Source organism: Apis laboriosa, unplaced genomic scaffold, assembly GCF_014066325.1.
Source record: "Apis laboriosa isolate Shangri-la unplaced genomic scaffold, ASM1406632v1 scaffold93_cov139, whole genome shotgun sequence".
Taxonomy (NCBI): Eukaryota; Metazoa; Arthropoda; class Insecta; order Hymenoptera; family Apidae; genus Apis; species Apis laboriosa.
Window position 1 is genome coordinate 113973 of NW_025224820.1, and position 23621 is coordinate 137593.

Consider the following 23621-nt stretch of genomic DNA (forward strand, 5'->3'; position numbering starts at 1 on the left):
ATATCTTCAGAATATAAATTTTCATCTTCCAATTATTGTTGTTATTGTTGTATAATAATTATGAAAAAAATTCCTAAAGAAATATTTTTTTTAAAAATAAAAATAACTCATAAATCGATTTTAGTGAAACAAGCTACATGGTAACGTTGAAAGATTTTTTTATTGAATTCAATTCGAAGAAAAAGCGTATATGTATTTTGCAGACGAAAGGGGAACGGCTAAAATATAAGAAATCGATTTAAGAGCCATAAAATATGCGATAGATTTAAGCAAACTTGTCCAAAAAAAGACGTATTATATGTCCTAATCTTCGGATTAAATTTATTATTGTTAAAAAAACTAGTAAATAAAAATTACAAACTAACTTTCAAAGATGACATTTGTATAATTATAAAGAATAGTGAACTAAAAGTAAATTATTTTCAGTGGAATTTATTCCCAATTTTTTTATAAATAAAAACAATTAAAAATTTGTGCAATAAGCAATATCATGAGTATAAGACATATAAAGGATTGTTAATATATATCAAATATTGAAATTCGATCTCCATTAAGAATTTGTCCAAAAAATATTTAATAAGAGTATTAAGATAAAGCATTATGGAGTAATCCTCGATATTAAAGATAAAATCGCACATATTTTTTCTAAAGAAATCAATAAATAGATGTAATTCAATCTTAAATTTTATTCATACAAAAGTGGGTATGTTGTGGACTAATATAAATAGTGACGTAAAAATTTTTATTTGTTATATTAACAATTATTATATATAATTTTTCGCGGTTTTATTTCATGAGTCATAAAAAATGTTTCATATATTAAAAAATTTGTGAAAATGAACAACACAATATCAGAAAAAAACCAAAGAAAATAAGGTCTGATCATGAAAAAAATATACTATATTTACTAAATTATTTTTAAAAAAGGAAATACAAATACAATATACTATTGGATTATAATATATATATAATATATAGAATGATTTAATTCCACTTTCAAAAAATAATAGTTTAAAGGTACAACAGAAAGACGAATTTAAATTATTAAAAATTTTTGCATAGAGGAAAAAAAATTTTTAGAATTCACAATATTAGAACACAAAAGCTTAGAGTTTAACATTACACTTCAAAGTCAGAATTCAATAATTTAAATAAAAATTAATGCTAAGATATAATAAAGACAATAGACAATAATAGACAAAAAATATATAATAGACTAAAAATTAAATAAAAATTAATTCCTTTATTTTATATAAATGATTAATTGAGTAGTGTTAATGATCATTGAATATACTTATATGAATATACTTATATAGATTTTCATCCGATAGAATATTATGTGTTATTTTTCGCTGATATTTTATCTGTAATCAATGTATACATGTATACAATAGCATTACATGCAAATCTATCAAGAATTAATTTAATTAATTCTAACTATTTATTTACTAATTTAACTAATTCTAACTTCAATTCAAACTAAAAAAGAAATTAAGAAAATACTAAAAAAGAAATAGAAATATCAGAATACTATTATTAAGAAAAGATAGAAGAAGATGACTTAATAACCTATTTCAAAATTCGAGTTGAATTTTTGATTACTGATTGATTTTATTAACTTATCTAACTTTATCTATTTATTTAGTGAATTCTTTTATAATTTAATATAGACTGTAATTTATCGTTTATTTTTGTATTGCAAATTTTATTATTTATTCATTAAATACAAAAATGTTATATTCATCTTTTTACATCAATTTACATCTTTTTACATCATTTACATAATTTTACATCTTTTATATCATAATTAGTTTTAACTAATGAATAATTTCGATTTAGTTATTCTTATATGAATAGCAATTAATTAGTTTATCTATGTAATAATATGTAATATTGCTATATAATAATAAAATATAATTCAACAACTCTTTTTTAATAAAAGAATGTTTATATTCAACATACTTTTTTTAACATATATTGCTTAGAATTGTTTATTGGAATCATCATTTTATGTTATATAATCGATACATATTTAATGCTACATGGCTCAATTAGTTTATATGCTTCGTTATTATATAGTATTTTTTACTAATAATCCATTAATAACTCTGCAAAAAAAAAGTTTTTGCAAAGAAAGATATTGAATGAAATTATTTAAAAAATCTTCAATTAATGTATATTTTTGGAGAATTCTATATAATTACCTTTGATGAAGCCAGTTTTTATTTAAATCAATATTAAACCATGTTCACGAAACAATTGCTATTTTATCTCTAGAATTTAAAAAATTGCAATTCTAATTTAACAAATTTTAATTTATAATAAATAAAAAATCATTTTTATAAAATATTATTAAAACATACAAAAATAAAAAAATAAAGAAAATATAAGAATGCATAACAAATATTTTAAATACTTACGAGAAACTTTGATTTTTTTAAAACATTGCTTTCTGATTGTTCGCAAGTACTTACTGCTCGAGAAATTTATAAACAGCTTATTCGGAGAAATTCCTCACAAAAATCCTTTTCTTATCGCTTGCAGATCTCTATTAAGCTTAAATAAAAGATGACATTATTTGAAAAGATTATCGTTTGAAAGTTTAGTTAACACTTATTGTATATTTTTGACTTCAGCCTGGCTGGAACAGAGCCCGATCTCAAGGATTGACTCAACAGCAACCAATATCATTCTAGTTCGAGAAATTTTCTTCTAACTTGGGAGTGTTGCAAGTCAGGCACTAACCGCGATGTTATTGATTATTGTCATATTCCATCAGGAAATCCTTCCAATTGAACTAGGGAGAGATTTTCTGAACTAGAAAGGGCATGAGGCTTTATTGATGAAGAAAGTGATCATAGTGATCACGTCGTAGTCTGACTGCCGGATACGACAATTAGTTTGTGAATACATCGTTCTCTGACCGTCAAATACAATTATCTGCTATGACATTGAAACCCTGCTGTCTCATAAATATGTGCTCTGCACATATAACCACTTATACAATCTATATCATTAAGAAATATACTTATTACGATCTTGTTATTACTAGTTACGATATCTGTTGAAGGGCATTCTACAACTACCTGAACTTACATCCACCACTATCATTACAATAATACTGTTGCAGACACGAAAACTGATAATTATGTTACAATAATAAGTATCAACAGAATCTAATACTTTAGTTTTAATTTCTTTTCTTATCAACGCATGAGATTGCAGCTACATATTAATAACAATGTAACATGTCAATATATAAACTAATATTTAAAAAAAAAAGAAAAATTAATCAGATATTGTTCAAAAATTATCAAAGTTTAACAATTTATAATTTTTAAATAATTTCCGATATTAAAAACCGCTTTATATATATCGTTTACATTTATTAATAATTATTAGATTATGCAAAAAAAAAAATTTAGAAAAAAATAGTATTTCAAATCGAAGTTTAATTTAATAAAATTAGATTAAATTTATGTTTATTAATTGTATTTATTTTATGAATACTAACCAAAAATTTTTTTTTATTTCTTCATTAAAAATTCAGTTTATTTTGTTTATTTTTTATTTATTTAATTTATTTTATGTGGAATTCACAATATCAAATAATGTTTTTATTAAATAATATATAATAATATTTCATCTATTACATTTTTATTCCTATTTAAATTCACGAATTAGATTATCTATTATTTATCTATTATTTATTTATTATCTATTATTTATTTATTGTATCAAAAATTTTTGAGATTTCAATTCTTTTTGTTTATATTAACTAATTATAAAATTATAAAATTATAAAATTTTATTGTTAGCAGATGTACATTTTTTGATAAAATTTGATAAAGTTTTTTGAAATTATTTCGATAATATTATATATTTATATTATAATATTTAATTCAATCTTGAGAGTTGTATTTGTAATAAATATAATATTAATAATTAATTTATATAAAGTTATTTTTATTATATTATTTGATGATTACTATAAATCATCTAATTTTTCTAAATAAATATGTATATGCCTGATTTGAAAATTTTTCCATGAATAGAGAATTTGTGGCGCTTTTTGTGTTATTATAATTATAATTCTAGAAATTTAAATGAAGTGAAATTTTTATTTTAATACTAATTACTAGAATGATTTATTAGAGTTGAATTTTGTAGAATATTTTTATAAATTAAAAATATTATCTTACAATAGTGATATCTTTGTTTAATTTTATAATATGGAATAGTGATAAAGAATTTTTAATTTCAGTTATGAATAATCGATTGAATAATCATTTATAATATTTCTATATTGTACAATATGGTTATCTTGGGATCAAAATAGGATTTCTTATATGCATTTAATGCAACATATGTGTCTCCTATTTATAGACGTTATGATCGCAAATCTAATTTCTATAATTTATATATTTATTATATTTATCTTGATCAAGTTATTATCATTGTTTAGTATGTCATATATCAAATAAAATAATTATCTAGAAAGAAATCAGAATTAAAATGAAAAGATTCATTTCATTTCTTTTATTAGAAGAAAATGATAACATTTATTTTTATGATAAAATGATAAAAAGAAAAAAAATTACTAAAAAAAATATAAAAATCAAGACATAGATTATTACTTTATGTTAGTAAAAATTTATTGGATGATAAAGAAAGATAGATAATTCTTTAATTTATGTAAAAAATAAAAGGACTGTTTTAAATCTTGTTATTAATAATTTAATGAAAACATCATCTAAGAGAGTAAAACATCCGATTTCACCATTTGAAAAGTTTTAAACTAAATTAATTTTTCAAAAATAATTTTTATTTTTTATATGATTTATAATATATGATTTCTTTACAATTATATATATTATAATTATTTTAAAATAAGTTTTTTTAATGAACTTTATTTGTAATTAATAATAAAAAATATTTTGTATTTTGTTTTTAAGAGAAAAAGTTTTCACTATCGAAACTATACTTTTGAAATATATAAAAATGATATTATTGTTTTGATGATATTATGTTATTATTTTATTAATGGTATTTATCATTTTTTCTTTTTTAGCAGCTTTTTTTTTAATGTTTCTAAAATATCTTTATCTATATATTTTTATATTTTTGTGTTATTATTTGGATTCAAATTTAATTTTCTTTTATTTAATAATGCTCTGTTGATAATATACTTATTATCTATTATATATATATATCTTTTGTTTTTATCCTGCTATTTCCAGTTAATTTTTCTTTCGGTTCATTTATGTTACTACGAGTGTTATGAAATAAATATTTTTAATTTATTATATTTCGAAATTCATATTATGTATAAAAATCTGTATGCATATCTCTTAAGAAATACATTATTTTAAAAATTTAATTATTTTAATAATTTTATTTTGGCTGCCGATCATATTCCACATTTATTATTCTTTTTCATTATCATAAATATATCTCATATATTTTGTTATTTTTTTTGCAGTTAATAATTAAAATAAATAGATTATATATTTTTTTGCAAGTAATTTAATAATTTTTGCTAAGTAAAAAAATATTCAATGTTCGCGAGCAGTAAATAGTCATCAAATTTATGACTTACTTATTCGGGGAAGATTTTCTTGAACAGAATTATCAAATATTGATTATTACAGCTAAACAAAGGATCTAGAATAATGTTGCTAAAAGATAATGTGATTTTTAAGAAGAGTTTAATAACATTTGATATTTTATATTTTTTAAAACACTTTAGCTTACATATCTTGAATAATTTAACATAATCTTAAATAATATGTTTCAACCAACATTATTTTTCCTTTGATAAATTTTATGACAATGTGCGTATCAGGCTTTGAGAAGATATGTGTCCTTATGCAACATTCATTCCAAATTTAGTTCGAGAAAAAACTCTTCTTAGATTTGGATTTATCAAAGAAGGTGAATCCGCGATATCATTTCTTTGATATTATATTTATCTTTCATTTTTCAAATTGTCTTTGAAAGAACATTCCGTGAGCCTAAAGTTTTTACGATTTAGAGAGTAGGCTTTGTATTATTAACATCATGCTCCTGATTGTCAGACATGATATATTTTGATTATCAAATAGGACTAGTATAATATAAATCTTGATCTGCACTATGAATATTGAATATCTCATTGTAAACTATTGTATTGTAAAAGACAGCGATTTCTAATGTAGTATAATTAGCATACTACATTATCTTCAAATATAGTTCATTTGCTCATACAAAGCTGAGAAAATATCTCAAAAATATTCTTATAAATCAAATATATTATTTGTAAACATCCAGATCTTTATTATTTTCATTTAAAATTCATACATTCATATATAAATGTCATTGTAAAAAATATATTGCAACAATTATGAAATAAATTGGTTTCGATTTTTACTGTTAAATTTTGAAAATATTGAAAATATTAGATAATCAGCAGTATAAAGAATAAAAAATATAGGAGCGCTCCTTTGTGATATAAAACATATCTGTGTCCTTTTTTTTTTTATTTGATCAAAAAATTTTAATTATCAAAATAAGATTTTAACTATCTATTCAGAAGAATAGAGATTTTTTAATTTTGTATAACAGTTCTTTATCAAATGCTTATATAATATGATTATGAAGATCGTAGAACAGTACTCTTTTTCCTCAATTTCCCGTTTCCTTTTCGTTTGATCAATTTTTTTTTATTATGCGAAGTACTTACTATATTGTTCCATGCTTAGATTTAAAACCAAATTAGTATTCAGATGATAATAATTTTCTGTTATAATCTGATTTTATATAAATATTAATGAACTTTTCGAATATCTTAGAAATTGAAATATGCTTATAAATCTATATAAATTAATTTTAGGATTTTTCCCAGATTTAAAAATTAATTTTATTTGAGCTAACTTCTATTGGATTGGAAAATATAAATATGTTTCATTAAAACATTAGAATATTTTCTCTATTGTTTAATGAAGCTGTTGCTGTCTATACAGTTGGTTATGAATTTTTCTATAACTTTAAACTTTTTATTTTATTTTTATTCTAGAGCGTTTAGCAATATGTTAAAATTATTTAATCAAATATTATTTTAAATTTAATTATTTTAAATTTAATCCAATTTGTTCTTCGAAAGAGAGATTAAAAAAATATTGCTTTTCTTATTATTTTTAGCTCTTTTTATTATCCAAATGAAATGAAATTTGATGATCGACAATATTGATACACATTGTAGTGTTTTTGTAATTTTCTATAAATTTTTTTCACAATAAATCTCAGAATTTATATTATTCTCTCTTATTTTATCATAGTTTAGATAAACTATAAATTGCCGACAATATAATATTAATATTAAAATATTATATTATAATTAAATTAATTATTGTTGCTTGTAAATAATATTTGATGGAATATTTGCTGGCTTCATATTTAATTATGACAGTCTCGGTGAGCAGAACCATTTGAATATAATTATATTATATCATTTTATATATTATTTTTAAGTCTTTTTATATAAAGTGAGTTTTAGATTTAACATAATATTTATTTTATTATTAAATAAAAATGAAGTTAGTTCTTAAATTTTACTTACTAATCCGTTGATATTCTAGATTCTCGTCTTATAAGATTTGACATTTTATAGAATGAGATCATCGTTTAATAAATTAACAATTGTATTTATATTATATTTTATAATATTTTTTTTTAAATTATTTATAAAATGATGCTTCTGAATTTCATGATTATTGTACTGAATTTCATGAAATTGATAAAAGAAGTTATATGTACTGTATATTTTATTTTTTTACGATATTTTTTACGATAATTTCTCTTGTTACATATTGTTTGAAAAGATATTTGAAATGCATATTTTGTTTTTCAAATTTTTTTTCTATTAATGGAAATGTTTTTTCTATTAATTTTTTATATATAATATAAATACTCTTATAACTCGCAGGATAATTATTTAAACAGTTATAGTATTTTAGTTTTTGATTTCTGCTTTTTTAATTGTAATTTGATATGTTTATTGACATACATTTGACATTGAAGAGACTGATTGGAATAATTCTTTATATGGCTGTATATATTATTTATTGAGAAATATTTTTCTTTTTCTATAGTTATATTTACATTTATATAATAACTATTTTACTATATATATTAATATTATATATATATTATATATATTAATATTATTTTCTTGTTTAATTTTTATAAAAAATAAAAGTATTGAGATTTTCTTTTGATTGTTTGTCATATTTTCTATATACTTTGTTTAAATTTTATCTTTATTTCATTTGTATCTATTAATGAAATCTTCTGATTATTACTTTTTCTTAACTATTATATTTTATATATAACTATTTATACATATAGAAGTGAATTCTTCTTTTCTCCAATTCATTAGCAATTAGTAAATAAAAAAAAATTTATCAATATTATCAATAGTTTTATTTTTATTTGTTTTTTGTTTAATATTTTGAGTATATATTGAGTATACATTATTTTGAATTGACCTTTTGTTTTTTGATTCAATAGTTTTTTTAATGGATTTATATATTTCATATTATAAATAAAGATTAGCAAAAATTTTACGAATTTAAATTTAATGAATTTATACTTTTCCATGTTGATTTGTTTTTGTTTACATTTTTATCTATAATATTGTTTTCGTTCATATTCCTATCAGTAAATGTGGCAAATTTATTGTTAGAATTCAATTCTAGTAGTCAATATTACTAAATTATTTTTTTAATAATGATTATGTTTTGTAAATTAATTGTTTGTTTGTTTTATATCAAAATATCTTGTTTTATATCAATTATGATGTTCGTATAAAATACATTTCATTTGCTATATATTTTTTTGTTTATTTCATATATTTTATTTGAATCTAATACAAAATATATATATGTATCATCATTTATATTTGTAGGTAATAGATTAATATTATTAGTTATTATAGATTAATATTATTAGTTATTATAGTTCATGTTACACATTATTATTTATTTAATTATTATTATCTATTATCTAAATTTTTAATAATTATCATAATTGTATTTTTATGTATTTCACATGTTTGATTTTTTGTGAACCGTCTTCTATCAAATTTTATTGCAACAATTGTTTAAAATGTTTTTTTCATTTTTGAAGCATATTTCATAATCATATTCTAATTTTAAGCGCCATTTTATTAATCTATAATGAAATTCTATGTTATTTTATTTATGTTATTTTCTATGTTATAATTCTATGTAATCTATGAAAAATTCTATGTAATCTATGTTAAATTCTTTTATATTATTCTTATATTTATAAAATCACATAAATGATTCATACTATAATTATCAAAAATCTGTTTCCGTATAAATAAATATGATTTAAAGTATTGAATTATTCATATTATTATTACAATTTTTTTTCGATTATAAGATTTCTACTAACTGTACTGTTTGCGCCAACAATACTATTGTAGTGGATTGTTAAATATATAAAATGTATGTCGAATGTTCTTTCGAAGTATGTATGAAGAAGCTTGCAATTATCGATGTATTTTCTTCACGATGAATGGACTGCATTAATACGGTTGTAAATATAGTACATATGTCTATAAGAAAATTGGTTTTACAATATTACAGTAGATGATTATATCCGATGCATTGATCAAATTATGATGCGTAATTACAACAAAACTACCTATTATCGTAGCCAATGGTCAAACTGGACATGTTCATAATGAGCGATAATTAGATTCTCTTTCAAGCCATAATAAGTAATCGTGTCTGACGGTTAGAGCACGATGTGTTGTTACAAATTATTTATTTGCTATCTACTTATATCTGCTAGTCAGAATATGATCTATTCACAATGAGAATTCTATTTTAAGTTTTGAGACTCTATTTGAAATTCGTGTCCTCAGGAAATCTCTTCTTAGTTCAATTGGGAAGATCTCAGTTCTCGGTGAGATACAACAATAACTAATAACATCCCGATTAATGCCTGATTCACTCCAAAATTAGAGGAAAATTCCTCGAACTAGAATGATGTTGGTTGCTATTAAGCCATATCTGGAGTATCATCCTTGGAATTAAGTTTTGCTCGCTAAAATATATCAAAAATATACAATTTTAAATGTAATTTTCGACTAAATTTTTAAAAACGAGCCTTAAATAACATAATTCTTTGTTTATTTGTTGTTTGTAGGCATAATAGAGATCTGCGATAATAACAAAAAAGGATTTCTATGAGGAATTTTTCCGAATAAGTTTATAAATTTTGTTTATAAATCTCGCGAACAATAACTGCTTGAAGATCTTGTCTTATATTTTGTCCTATAAAATCATACTTATTCTTTTATTCAACATCCGTAATAAACTCAAAAGATTTAGTGAAATATGAATATTATATTAATGATATTATTGTAATTTTTCTTTTAATTCTTCAAATATTTTTGATTTATCTATTAAAACTCTTAGTCTTTTACATTTTTTACATCTTTTTTTTGATAATTTTTATAATTTCGAAGGAGTGTTTAATTTAGTAATCTGCTTACTTGTGAAAATAATTGCTCATCTTTTACTTTTTTTATGAATAATAAATAAGAATAATAAATAAGAAAATTTTTTGCTAAACTTTATGCTGTCTTTATGCTGTCTTTATGCTGATTTTATGCTATCTTTTATTATAATATGACCTAAGTATATTGTTACTTTTCATAAAAATTTATATTTATTTATTTGTAATTTTAATCTTTTTTTTTGACATAATAAAATATTTTTTACAATTTTTTTACAAAACAAAACATTTTAATATTATTTTTATACTATTCAATTATTCAATATTTATTCAATTATTCAATTATTTTTATATTATTCAATTTAATTAGAATTATATTATCGTCTTTTGAAAAATGCATAAAGCATTAAAGATTAAATGGCATTTAAATGCACTCATAATAGCAGTGCTAAAAATAGTTTTTCCTTTATTTCATTTATGAATTTCAATTTAATAAAATTAGATACGAGATCTAAAATTGTAAAATATTGTACATCTAAAATGTCAGTAATATTTGAAATAAGATGTAAATTATTTATTATCACATCATTTAATCTGAAAATTTATTATTGTATTAATCATAATCATCTTTAGATCTGTCTTTTTAAAACTATAAGTCACTATTCTTATTTTCTATTAGACAATTGATATATATTTCTAATTGTAATATATATTTCTAATTGTGTTTCTTTGCAATAATCTAAGCTACATAATCTTAATCTAAACTATAGTTTAGATATAGATAATATATTATGATAATATATTATGATATATATATTACTAAACTATATGCTAATATCAATATACAATCTCTGATTTTGGTTCTATATATTAATTTTTTTTTCGTGGCTACGAAATTAATGGCATTTAGATGTATTTCATATCTTTATTATCCGAATATCCTAATATACGGACGTTTTATTATACGTATGTTCTGTTATTAGCACAATGTTTCGCAGCGATGTTTACATACAATATACTTAGATTATAATATAAATATAACATATTTAGATGTAATAAATACTTTCCTATGTTCGGCCAGTTAAATGTAATTATATTCAATTCAGTCTGAAGCAGAAAACAATATCACAATGGCAAGTAAACGAAACGTCTTTTTAATAACTATTAAAAAGAAATATATATAAAATAATAAAGATCTTGAAAATGGTGAAAGTGTAACGAAATTAGCAAGAAAACATGATATTGGGAAATCTACAATTTACAGATATTAAAAAACAGAAACGCAATATTGAAAATTATATACAGAATGTAGACTCGGTAATTTAGGATGTAGATTAAGGCGCAATGGGAATGTAATTCTACGTAGTTACTTACAATAAAAAATTTATGTGACTTAGTGGCTAAAAAGATATGGGATCTTTAGATGTTGAAAGAAATTGTCAATTTTGTTCATTTTTATTTGAATAAATGAAGTTTAATGTAAAAGAAAATAATTCTATTCTATTCTATTATATATAGTTCTATTATCCGAAAATTCCACTTTTGTCTCCCTATTAGTTCAGATACGAAAATTACTACTATAATAAGTATAAAATTCTTATATAAGTCAATTGTCGATCTATATATCCAATTTTTCTCAAGAAAATATCGCATTCTGAATATACATCATTATGTAATTTACTAATTTTTAATCTAACTAAAATTTAATGTTTATCAATATTTGTATTTACTTGAATTTACTTTATTTATGTATTTCTTTGATTTCTATTTCAACTACATTTTTTGATCTAAAAAATTTCTTCTATTATATTTATTCTAGGATATCTTATTCTAATTTCATTGCATTTGTTATTAGTATTTTTCGTTTTTAATTTTAATTCATGGCATTAATCTGTTGTCTATAATTCTTATAAAAAGTCATATATTATCTGTCTTTTTGTCTCGTCTTATCATCTGTTATTTCTCTATTATCATCTCTAAAAAAATTTAGATTATTTATTCATATTTGTTCTTTTATAATAATTGCAAATTATAATAATTATCTAAAAAAAAATTTTTTTACCAGTTTTGATAATTTTTGAATATGTTATAGAGATCAATATTTTAAATAATTTTTTCTTATGCATAATCGTATAATTTAATTTATGTACATAATTGTTACTTAGCTTTAGTTTTCGAAATTTATAAAAAAATATTGTTATTATTACATAGAATTTCTTTTATATATTTTTTACGTATATGATATATGTTCTCAGTTGTATGAGCGTAAGTTATTTATCTTTTATATAAACATATAGCGATAGGAAATTATGACGTATAACAAATGAATCAGTTAAAAATTAAAAATCGATTCCTCATAAAATGTAAAATTTTTACAATAAAATATAAAACAATACTTAGACGACCAAAACAATCACAGAAGTTAGATATCAAAAGATGATGTATTCATTATAAATTATAATTCAATCATTATAATTTCAATGTAAAGATTGTTTTATATTTTATATTCCATGGATTCAAACGATCTATAGAATGTTCAAATTCAATTGGATCAATGTCTTCCGCTGCGATATATTTATAAAATCTGTTCACGAGAACTTATTACTCGCAAGATTTATAAACAGTTTATTCGAAGAAATTTTTCATATAAAAAATTTTTTTGTTCTTATCGTGCGCGAGCCTCTATTAAATCTAAATAAATATAAATAAACATATTATTTTAAATCCGTTTTGTCTCTCGTGCAAATTCATGCAGCTTTTATTTATCACTTTCGTTTTAACACACTTGATTTTATTAAATCGATACTAAATATTTTCTATATTTTGTGTTACAACGCTTTCTTATGTTTCCTCAAACAATAATATTTCCTCACTTCTATATCCTTTTGCGATTTTTTCATGTAATTTTGCTACTTTTATAGCTAAGAAATTATATAGATAAGAAAAAATTAAATTATATAGATAAGAAATTAGCTAGTTTTATAGCTAATTTTTTCATAAAAAGTAAAAATCAAAATTTTATTACTTTACAACATAAGTTCTCTAAAGTACAATGAAAAATAAATGATAGAATATTAGGTGAGACAAAATAAATCGCATTAATTTTTGTTTTAAAATATTCTAAATATTATAATATTTAAACAACGAAAAGAAAATTGTATCAGTAATATAGAGAATAAGGCACGAAATATAATTATAAAAATTGATATGTTGATATCATTAATTATGTAGTACGAGGTAGTTAATTAATGCTGTGATACATATTGAACTTAAACTCATTCTCTAATTATTTATACTTTACTGTACAAAACAAAGTTATTTAAAAAAATATAATTATCGTTCCTTGTTTCAAATTGAAACACTGGTCATATACAATCATAATACAATTCTATCCATTTAACTATAACATACAAAATCACAATGAGTACTTTCGAAAACAATTTAATCTATTTCCAAACTTTAATCAATGATCTTTGGATCACAAAAAATCGCAAAATTTTAAATAAGATTAATTTTAAAGTATTTAATTTCTTTTTGTACTCTATAGTATGTAATAAAAAATAAAAATAAAATAGTTAATAGTTAAAGTTATTAAATATATATTTATAAAATAAACTTAGGAAATGAAATATCTTCTATAGTGTAGAGTAAAAAAAATAAATATTAAAAAAATTAAATTAAATACTTTAAAATTAAATAAGTTATTGTAATTCAATGATATCATTCAAGAATTGAAAATCCATACAATATTCAATCAATAAAAAATCACATTTTCAAATAAAATTCATGCTATTGTTTTTTTATATTACATGATGATTAAGTATGATTAGTGATACATTCTATAACGATTACCAATCAACGCTTTTTTTTTAACATTGTAGTGATATTTTTTTCTTATTTATAACTCTTTTCTCTTTCATTCATTCTTGTGAATTATATATGATACATTCTATATTAATTATCATCAAAATAACAGTCAGTTTTTTGTTTCATATTTTTTACAGAAAATTCATTGAATAGTCTATATATCATATTTTATTTATTATAAATCTAGATTTCCTCGTTCAAGACATAAACAAGTAACACTATTTATAACAATATTCATAATATGCTAAGTTTTTTTTGTCTTTTTCATACAATGTGCAATTTGTCATAGAAATATCTGATCATTTCAATGTAATTTTGTAAAAAATGAATATTTTTAAATATTTTTTCTATTATTAGATAATATAATATATCTATATTATATTATATTAAAAAATAATAAAAATAATATATTCACATGACTTCATCAATTAAAGAATTATATGCAAATTTTTAATGTTCAGGAAATTTAAAATTTTGTTTGTTTAATAATCTGTCAAATATAAGTTCATTTAGTAAATTCACTTCAAAATATTTTATCATTTACAATAGACATAGAATAATAATAGAATAAATAAAATATATTTTATAATGAAATAATAAAATTTCGGACTATTTTAATTTTTATTCTATTATTTAATAATAATATTTATTTTTTAATAAGATTTCAAATTATTTTAGTTTCAGAAATATATTATTTCAATATGGCTATATTTTATGGCCATTATATTAATTATATATCATTACACAATTCGATCGTAATAGCCAATTTCTCCAATCTTTTATTCCTTTACGAGAAAGATCTTTATAAATAGATTATTATTCCATATAAAAGATATTGTGTTGCATTAGATATTGATGCAATTCTAATATAGATAATAATATAATCAACATAGAAATCGATAACTACAACTTTTTCACGATTTTGAGATTTGTTATTCTATTTACAAAATTTAAAAATTCTAATTGAATCATTGATTCAAAAACAAATCACAGATAACAAGTATTTTTTTCTAAATCCGAACGCAAACAATATATTAAATAAAGGATTCCAAATATAATGAATATAATGTATAGATTTTTTTATATGATTCATTTAAAAAAATTTACTACGCTAATAAATAATATTATTATTAACAATAATCTAGAGAATTTCAATGTAGATGTCATGATCTATTAGTATTGTAGAATGTATATGTATCTACATATGTATACGTACATTTAAAAAACTAATAACGATTTATACAACAAACTAATCTAATTATTACGTACTAAACGCTTTAATGATTGAAGTTATACTCTCATACGTCCCAGTAATGAAACCAAGAAAACCGATCAAAACTATCAGGATATCTTTCAATATTGTACAGATGCCCAAGGATGCATTTTGCCAGCATACAACCATTTCAATGATTGGTGGGAATATCAATGCTAGAGCAGTACTACTAACTGCGCCGACTAGTGATATGAACAAACCCAGTTGAGGTATCGCTTCAGCTAGAATAACTGTAACATAATATTTTTATAAAATTTATATTAAATTACAATAAAAATATTTTTATATAATTATTTTCAATTTATATTATCTTTCATAAAATTAATATAAATTTATTTATTTATCTAATTTGATAATTAGATAAAAAGATAATTAAAATATTTTTATTACATTTAAATGAAAAAATATAGAAAAGAATTAGAAAATTAGAAAATTAGAAAAGACTAAAAAAAGAATAAATTCATCGCAATGTTAAAAATTTGTATATTATAATAAAATTTTAATATTTAGAACAACGTTAATCAGTGGATATCTGAAATGTTAAAATTCATCCATTCATAATGATTTAATTATCCTTAAATTATGGCTATTTTTGTGAAATTAATTTACATAAATATATTTTTATATATACTTTTTAAATTTTTAAATTAAAATTGTATAATGATAATGAATATAATAATATAATGATGTCATTTAAATATTTGCATATATTGATTTATAATTATATATTATAAATAATAATTATATAATTACATACATATAATTATAATTAATAATATAAATAGTTTTATATATATATATATTTATATATATAAATTGATATTGCTGATATACATAATAATTTCTTTGAAAGAATACTTTTTTTAATTTAATATTTTTGAGCTAAAGAAACTCGTATAGATCGCTTACATGAAAAAGTAGATATAAGATATTTTATGATTTTTACTTTTTCTCGAATTTAATATATATTTGCACCTATATTCATATAGGTGCAAATACATTCATATAATTATATCCATAATTATTTTTTCCTTAATAATAATGAAAATAATATATAAGAAAACCAATTATAACATATTTTTTTTTCTACAAATTGTATTTGTTCGTGCACAAAATTATAATATATAAGAAAAATTCAAAAAAAGATTAACATTTTATTATTGAAAATGAAATAGTTTCTTATTTTTGTATGTTAAATTTGAAACAATTTATAAAAATTTTTTATTACATTAGATTTAGAAAATAAATGAATATAAAATATGAATTTTTACTTCATAAAATATAACCAAAGAAAGAAATTCTTTTTCAATATGTTTATCAATTGTATTGTATATTTTCCCCATAAAGTCGATTTATTATTAAAAAATTTTTTTATCAATATACTTTGAACTATATAATACTTTGAAATTATTCCATTCTTAATCTAATGAAAACAACAAAAACAAAAAAGCAGTGTTTCCTTCGAATTTTCATTCGACTTTATTTTTTTTAACTATTAGATTAATAGAATGAAATTATATATTTATGATTCTTCAAAGTATCAAAATATAATACTTTTCAATAAATTTTTATTCATAACATTAAAAATAGAATAACTTCAAAACGGTATATGTCAACAAAAAAAATCTTATGATGACATCAAATTTGATTCTATAAGGAAAAAATATTTCTATATATATTATTCTATATATATAATATAGTTGACAAAAATATTGAAAAAAATTATTTCAAAGCAAAAATCAATATTTTTTATCCATTAATATGATAGACAATTTTTATAGCTAGATTTTCATTCAGCATATAAAAGCTAAATATTTAAAATTTTTTTCCATTCTCAATATTCTCTTATTTTTCATAATTGTGTTATTATTTTTTCTTATTCATTTTCTATATAAATATATCAAATTTCTAAAAAAAAATATTAATTGCCATTGAATTTCTATTGTTATGGAAAGTATATCTTATATATATAAAATTTATATCAGCATTAATATTAATTTCGAGAAAACTGAAAATCATAGAAATGCTATTATTTTCTTTTAAGATTATATGTATATAACAAAAAACAAAAATTTTCATATTCCATTTTAGAACAAATTCATTTAATTAAAAAATTCCAATTTGAATGACAATTTGTGCATGATGCATATAAATCATAATGAATTATATGTAGGGAAATTTTTTCGATGACAAAAAATTTCTAAAAAAATGTGAAATCAATTTCAAAGATTCAGCATTTTTTAAATATAATTTCGTTTAGTGACAAAATGATAAAACATTAAATTTTAATAATTTAAAATTTTGACTCTCTCTATTATAAATGTTTAATCAACAGAAATCATTAAAATTTTGACTTAATTTTTATTAATGGCATATAATTCTTCAGAATTTTTTATAATTTTTTAGAATTTAAAAAAAGTTTATGCTTTTTAACTATGATAATCTTAAGTTTTTCTAGATAAACTTGATATTATTAAGTTATATAGATATAACGTTTATTTTTATTATATGTGTTTTGATTTATATTATCTTCTAGTTACTATAGTTATTATCTATCTAGTTATTATAAAATGTTAAAAATATTTTGTTTTAATTTAAAATTATTTCAGAATCTTCAACATTATTGTAATAAGTCGCAAATTGTATAAATTGCAAATAATTGTATTCAATTTATTTAATGATGTATATATATATGTGTGTGTGTGTGTATATATATATATGTGTGTGTGTATATATATATATATATGTATATATGTATATATGTATATATCCATATATCATGAAATGTTGTAATTGTATTAATATAATATCTGGTAGTGAAATTTTTATCATAATTTTTTGAATTTTAAACTAATTTAATATGTAATTAAGTTTATAGTTTAATATAATTAAAACATATAGTTTATTTGAGATTATGTATATACCGAAAAAATTTTCAAAAACTTGGTTATAAATATATTTGGTTATGTAATATTTACATTTTCACACATTTTGTTTTTTGAATAATGAATATATAATTGTTTTGTCAAATCTATTTTATAAGTTTATTGCATTCATTTTTAACGTAAAGATCAAATTTGTAGAAAAAAAATGTAAATTACAATTAACTTTTTTCTATATTATTAAAATATATATATATATATATATATATATATATATACAAAAAAATTTATATATTAATTTTATATTTATATATATATAAATTTTAATATATTATATTATATTTTATATATTATTATATTTTATTATATTTAATAAATATAAATTATTCTTTTTTTAATAATATAGAAAATGTTGATATATATATAATATATGTTATAATATATATGTGTATATATATATATATATTTGAGTACATTAGAGAAACACTAAAAATTATAGGTTGTCTTATAATTTTGTCACGAAATATAGATTTTCTCTATAATTTCAATTTTCTAATTCATGTTTAAATTATTTCTAATTATTAAATACTAAAATTATGATTAATGTTGTAATAATAAATACTAAATATATGATTAATGTCAATATTGTTATTCCTTTGATCATTCTAGATCTAAAAAATCTAAATTATCCAATAGTGAAATATAATAATATTAGCTCATTATAGTATATTTTTAATAATAGCCGATTTATGATATTTTATATATCATATTATACATGTTATACATATTCTTACAATAATAAAGTATTTATATAAACAATTGATAAACATTAGTATACTAGTGCATATTTTGTCATATATGTATACATACAAACAATATTCATAGTAATCTTTTTTTATAAATATCTCCAAAAAATTAAGGCCGAGAGATAATAATATATAAAGAAAAGAATATTGGAAGAATCAATTGATAGAATTATTAAAAGAAATCAACAACATATTTAAAAATTATCGAAATCAGTAAGATAACTATGATTCTAAATAATTACTATTTTTTTTCTAATCTCCTTATTAAATATTATATAAATAAATATGTAAATAATATTATTATATTACAATCTTAATTTAAAAAGTATATTTTTTTATATGAATTTTTGCACAAAAATGGCTATAATATTTAAAAAAAAAAATTCAGACACCCATTGATGGATTCCTTTAATGATAAAACTTTCCATTAATATTCCATATCTCTGCTTATTATCTCAAACACTAAATTGTGGCCAATTATCTTATGCAGAAACTTCTTTATAATTCTATAGATGGAATAAATTCTTGATAATTTTTTCTTTCTTTAGACAAACAATTCTTTTTATACATATTTTTTATATATATATTTTTATTTTTTTTATATACTTTTTTATATATTTTTTAATTTTTTTATTCACGATAATCATAATAATAAGCAATAATCAAGAGAATTTCAATAGTTTAAAATATTAATATAATTTTATTATTAATAGTTTAAAATATTAAAGATGAAGATAAAATTCATGTTTAAAGAAAATAAATAATGTGATTCTTAATAATAGAAAGAAAATGAGTTTTAAAATATTACAAAATTAAAAACATTCATATTCAAATTTTAACTTGATATATATAAAATTTAAATATTAAACTTACATGTTAATAAACACATTGTAGAACGAAAAATAGTTTCTGACAAAACAGGCCAGTTAAAGGGACCAAAACGATTCACAATTTTCGGCCATATAATCGCAATGGGAACGTAGAATTGCAATGCATATGTGAGTAAGATACTCAATGAAATGGCAACTTGTATACACTGAGGTAAACTGTAAAAAAATAATAATAATATCTTATGAATATTTAAATAATATTTTCTTCGATTATTTTCTGTCAAAAAACCATAAAATTCTATTCACTTTAACTTTTTATCACAATTATTTCATAAAAAATTATTCAGTAATATTAAATCTATCAAAGCATGCAAATTTTGGCATACAAAGTACAATAGTTTATTAAGTAACTTATTATTATTAAATGCTAACAGAATAAATAAAAAAAAGCACGTTGTTACAATATTACACAAAATATTTTATAAAAGAACATAATACTTCTAAATAATCTATATGATAGAAACCTTGAATGCTTGACGATGATTTTTCCATCCATCCTTTGTATGCAACAGAAAATTACATAATAAAATATTTCTGTAATAAAATATGTATTTTCTTTTTCATTTTGCTATTTTTCTATCATTTTGCATGATAGAATTTTAATTATTCTTAATGTAGTGCATATTTAAATGTATCATAATTTATTACTAAATCAATATAAAACAAATATATTTCTTACAATAATTATTTTTATATTTAATTATTATATAATTAAATATTATTATTAATTATTACATTTTATAAATATTATATTATATTATATTATATATATCATTTTCTGTTGTAATTTTTTATAGTATAATAATATATATAAAATATGAAAAAGTAATATTTCATTTATCTTAAGAAAAATATCTCGATATAAAAAATATTTCGATTATTCAAGAAAAAGAATTAATTTCTTACAAAGAATATATTTTATCTTTGCTATCAGAAATAATTTATTTCTTTTAAAAAATATTAGAACGTTTGTGAAAACTCTATTTTGTTAAAAAAAAAGATCACATTTAAATTTCTGTAATGAAAATTAATATATTATATATGTATATTTGTTATCATTAAATCAAAATCAAATTCTAATTACGTTAGATTTCATTGATTCATTCAAATTCAAATTGTTCAACTTTAATTTATGTCATTAAAAAACAAAATAAACTATTGTTTAAAAATTATTTATATATATATAATATGTTTTCATAATAAATGATAAATATGTTTTTTTTTTATACAATTATCCGAATGTATTCCTTCCACTTTAATAAATAATATAATAAATAATAATATAAGTGATTATAATATATATTTAATAATATTTAATAAATAATAATATAAGTGAAACTATAAATGAAAAATCATTGCAATATATTAATTTTCATGGTAAAAGATAATAACATGCCTTTCATACGAAATCATACAAATATCATACAAATATGCTTTTCTTTACTAAAAAAAAATGAAATATTTTATATAGAACTTAATGGAATTTAATATTTTAAATCATATTGAAAAGTTGAATCAAAATAAATTATATAGTATCAAATTATATAGTACAAAATAAATAAATATAAATAAAAGGAATTTTTCTATCTCCTGATTCTTATTTTAATAAAAAACTTATAATTAGTTTTTATAAAATTTTATAATATAAAATTCATCAATAAAAAAAGAAAATAAATTTTATAATATTAAATATACTATTGACAAATTATAATTTAAAAAATAATTAATATAAATAATATATACTAATATACATAATACATACTGAAATAAGAGATTTTTAACTTTATATAATAATGAGATTTTGATTTACAAAAGTAAATTCTATACTTACACTTCCTTAGATTCAAGGTTTAATGTTACGGATCCAGCTACTACATCACCATATTTTAAATAAGATATAAAACCCATCGCGACGAACATTCCACCGACAATCACCATTCCAACATTTAAAACTCCGAGTGGTTTACTGAAATTGCTCGGTTTCTTCATTTCATTTTTCAGAGGTAAAACCTGAAATATAAAAAAGATCTATTAATAAAAAATAATTGATATTATATTAAAAGAATATTAAATCAATATCAAGAATTAAATTTCAACATATTTTATTAATTTTTAATTAAAATATGAAAATATTATACTTTTATAAAATATTTTATTGAAAAATATATGTATATAATTTACATTACATTAAGAAAAAAAATTGATTAATTTTTGAAAAATTTTAAAAGATAATGTATAAAATACTTTATATATATAGAAGCTTATAGAATACAACATGTTTATAATGTTTTTATCGAATTAATACTTTATTAAATAATTTATATTTATAATAATAATTTATAATTATTTTTGTTTTTTTATATATTTTTAATGTATTTCATCTTTCGATATTCTGTTAAATAAATTTAAACAAAAAGTAAGATATAAATATAATAGATTATTTTTTATTTATTTCAATACTAATTTCTTCTTAAAAAATGATATCTTTATATTTACCAATTCTAAATATTTTTTAATTGCAACAATTAATATCAAATTTTGTATTTGTTGATTTTATATATAAATGCGACTCATATCTTATGTATTTATGTGTGAATTAAGTGTCACTGAACGCGATCGTTGTTTCGATTGTTTTGCTGTTTCCTTTTTTGAATCGTGTGACGCGACATAGTGAGCTCAGTACAGTAAAACAAAGACATCGGCACGAGTCATTTATATTATATTATATTATATATATATTATATTATATTATTTTTATTATATATATATTATATTATATTATATATATATTATATAGTTTATTTCTATTTCCTTTTTTAAATATATTCTTTCTTACTATTATTTTTGGTCAAATCATTTCACAATTTATTCCCTAATAGGTTATGGGCTTATTGTCTTCCGTTATTTTGTAGTGAGTGACTTGATACTGAAGAGATGCTATAAAGTTTTGTAATTCAATATGAAAATTTTGTATCTGTTAAAAATTAAAATTAAAAATAAAATAAAAGTAGTTGAAGCAAAACTGTATCATTTTCATAATTTCAATGGACAAAACTATCAGCTATGAAAACAATAAATGCAAATTTACATGATGGAGAATAAAATGTATATGAAAATGTATATCGATAGTTCGACTTTCAGACCTGAAAATAAGCAGATACTGTGGATCGTGGATTCAAAAAGATGCTGAAGCTCAAGCATTTTTGATAAGAAATTTTAATTAAGACATTTATCAGATGTTCTACTGTTGCACAAATGTGAATTGCACAATTGCAAATCATACGTTCAGAAAAATGATCAATCAGTGCAAGTACTTTTGGATCAATTTATAAATGCAAAAATGGATCTGAAAGAATCCATCGCATTTTGAAAATAA

The 23621-nt window shown here is 19.6% G+C and overlaps 1 protein-coding gene across 2 annotated transcripts in view; it reads right to left on the reverse strand.

The window, feature by feature from the left end:
* Window positions 1-14297: 14297 nt before the first annotated feature.
* Window positions 14298-23621, reverse strand: part of LOC122719675 (proton-coupled amino acid transporter 1) — a 60303-nt gene continuing 50979 nt past the window's right edge. The window contains exons 8-11 of one of the 2 annotated variants that reach the window (XM_043945689.1): window positions 22077-22255; window positions 20710-20742; window positions 20229-20401; window positions 14298-15897 (exon numbers count right to left, since the gene is read on the reverse strand). In XM_043945689.1, coding sequence (XP_043801624.1) covers window positions 15656-15897; window positions 20229-20401; window positions 20710-20742; window positions 22077-22255 — 627 coding nt within the window. In that variant the 3' untranslated portion in view covers window positions 14298-15655. The remainder of the gene's footprint in view (window positions 15898-20228; window positions 20402-20709; window positions 20743-22076; window positions 22256-23621) is intronic. The other variant, XM_043945690.1, reaches the window with a different exon arrangement.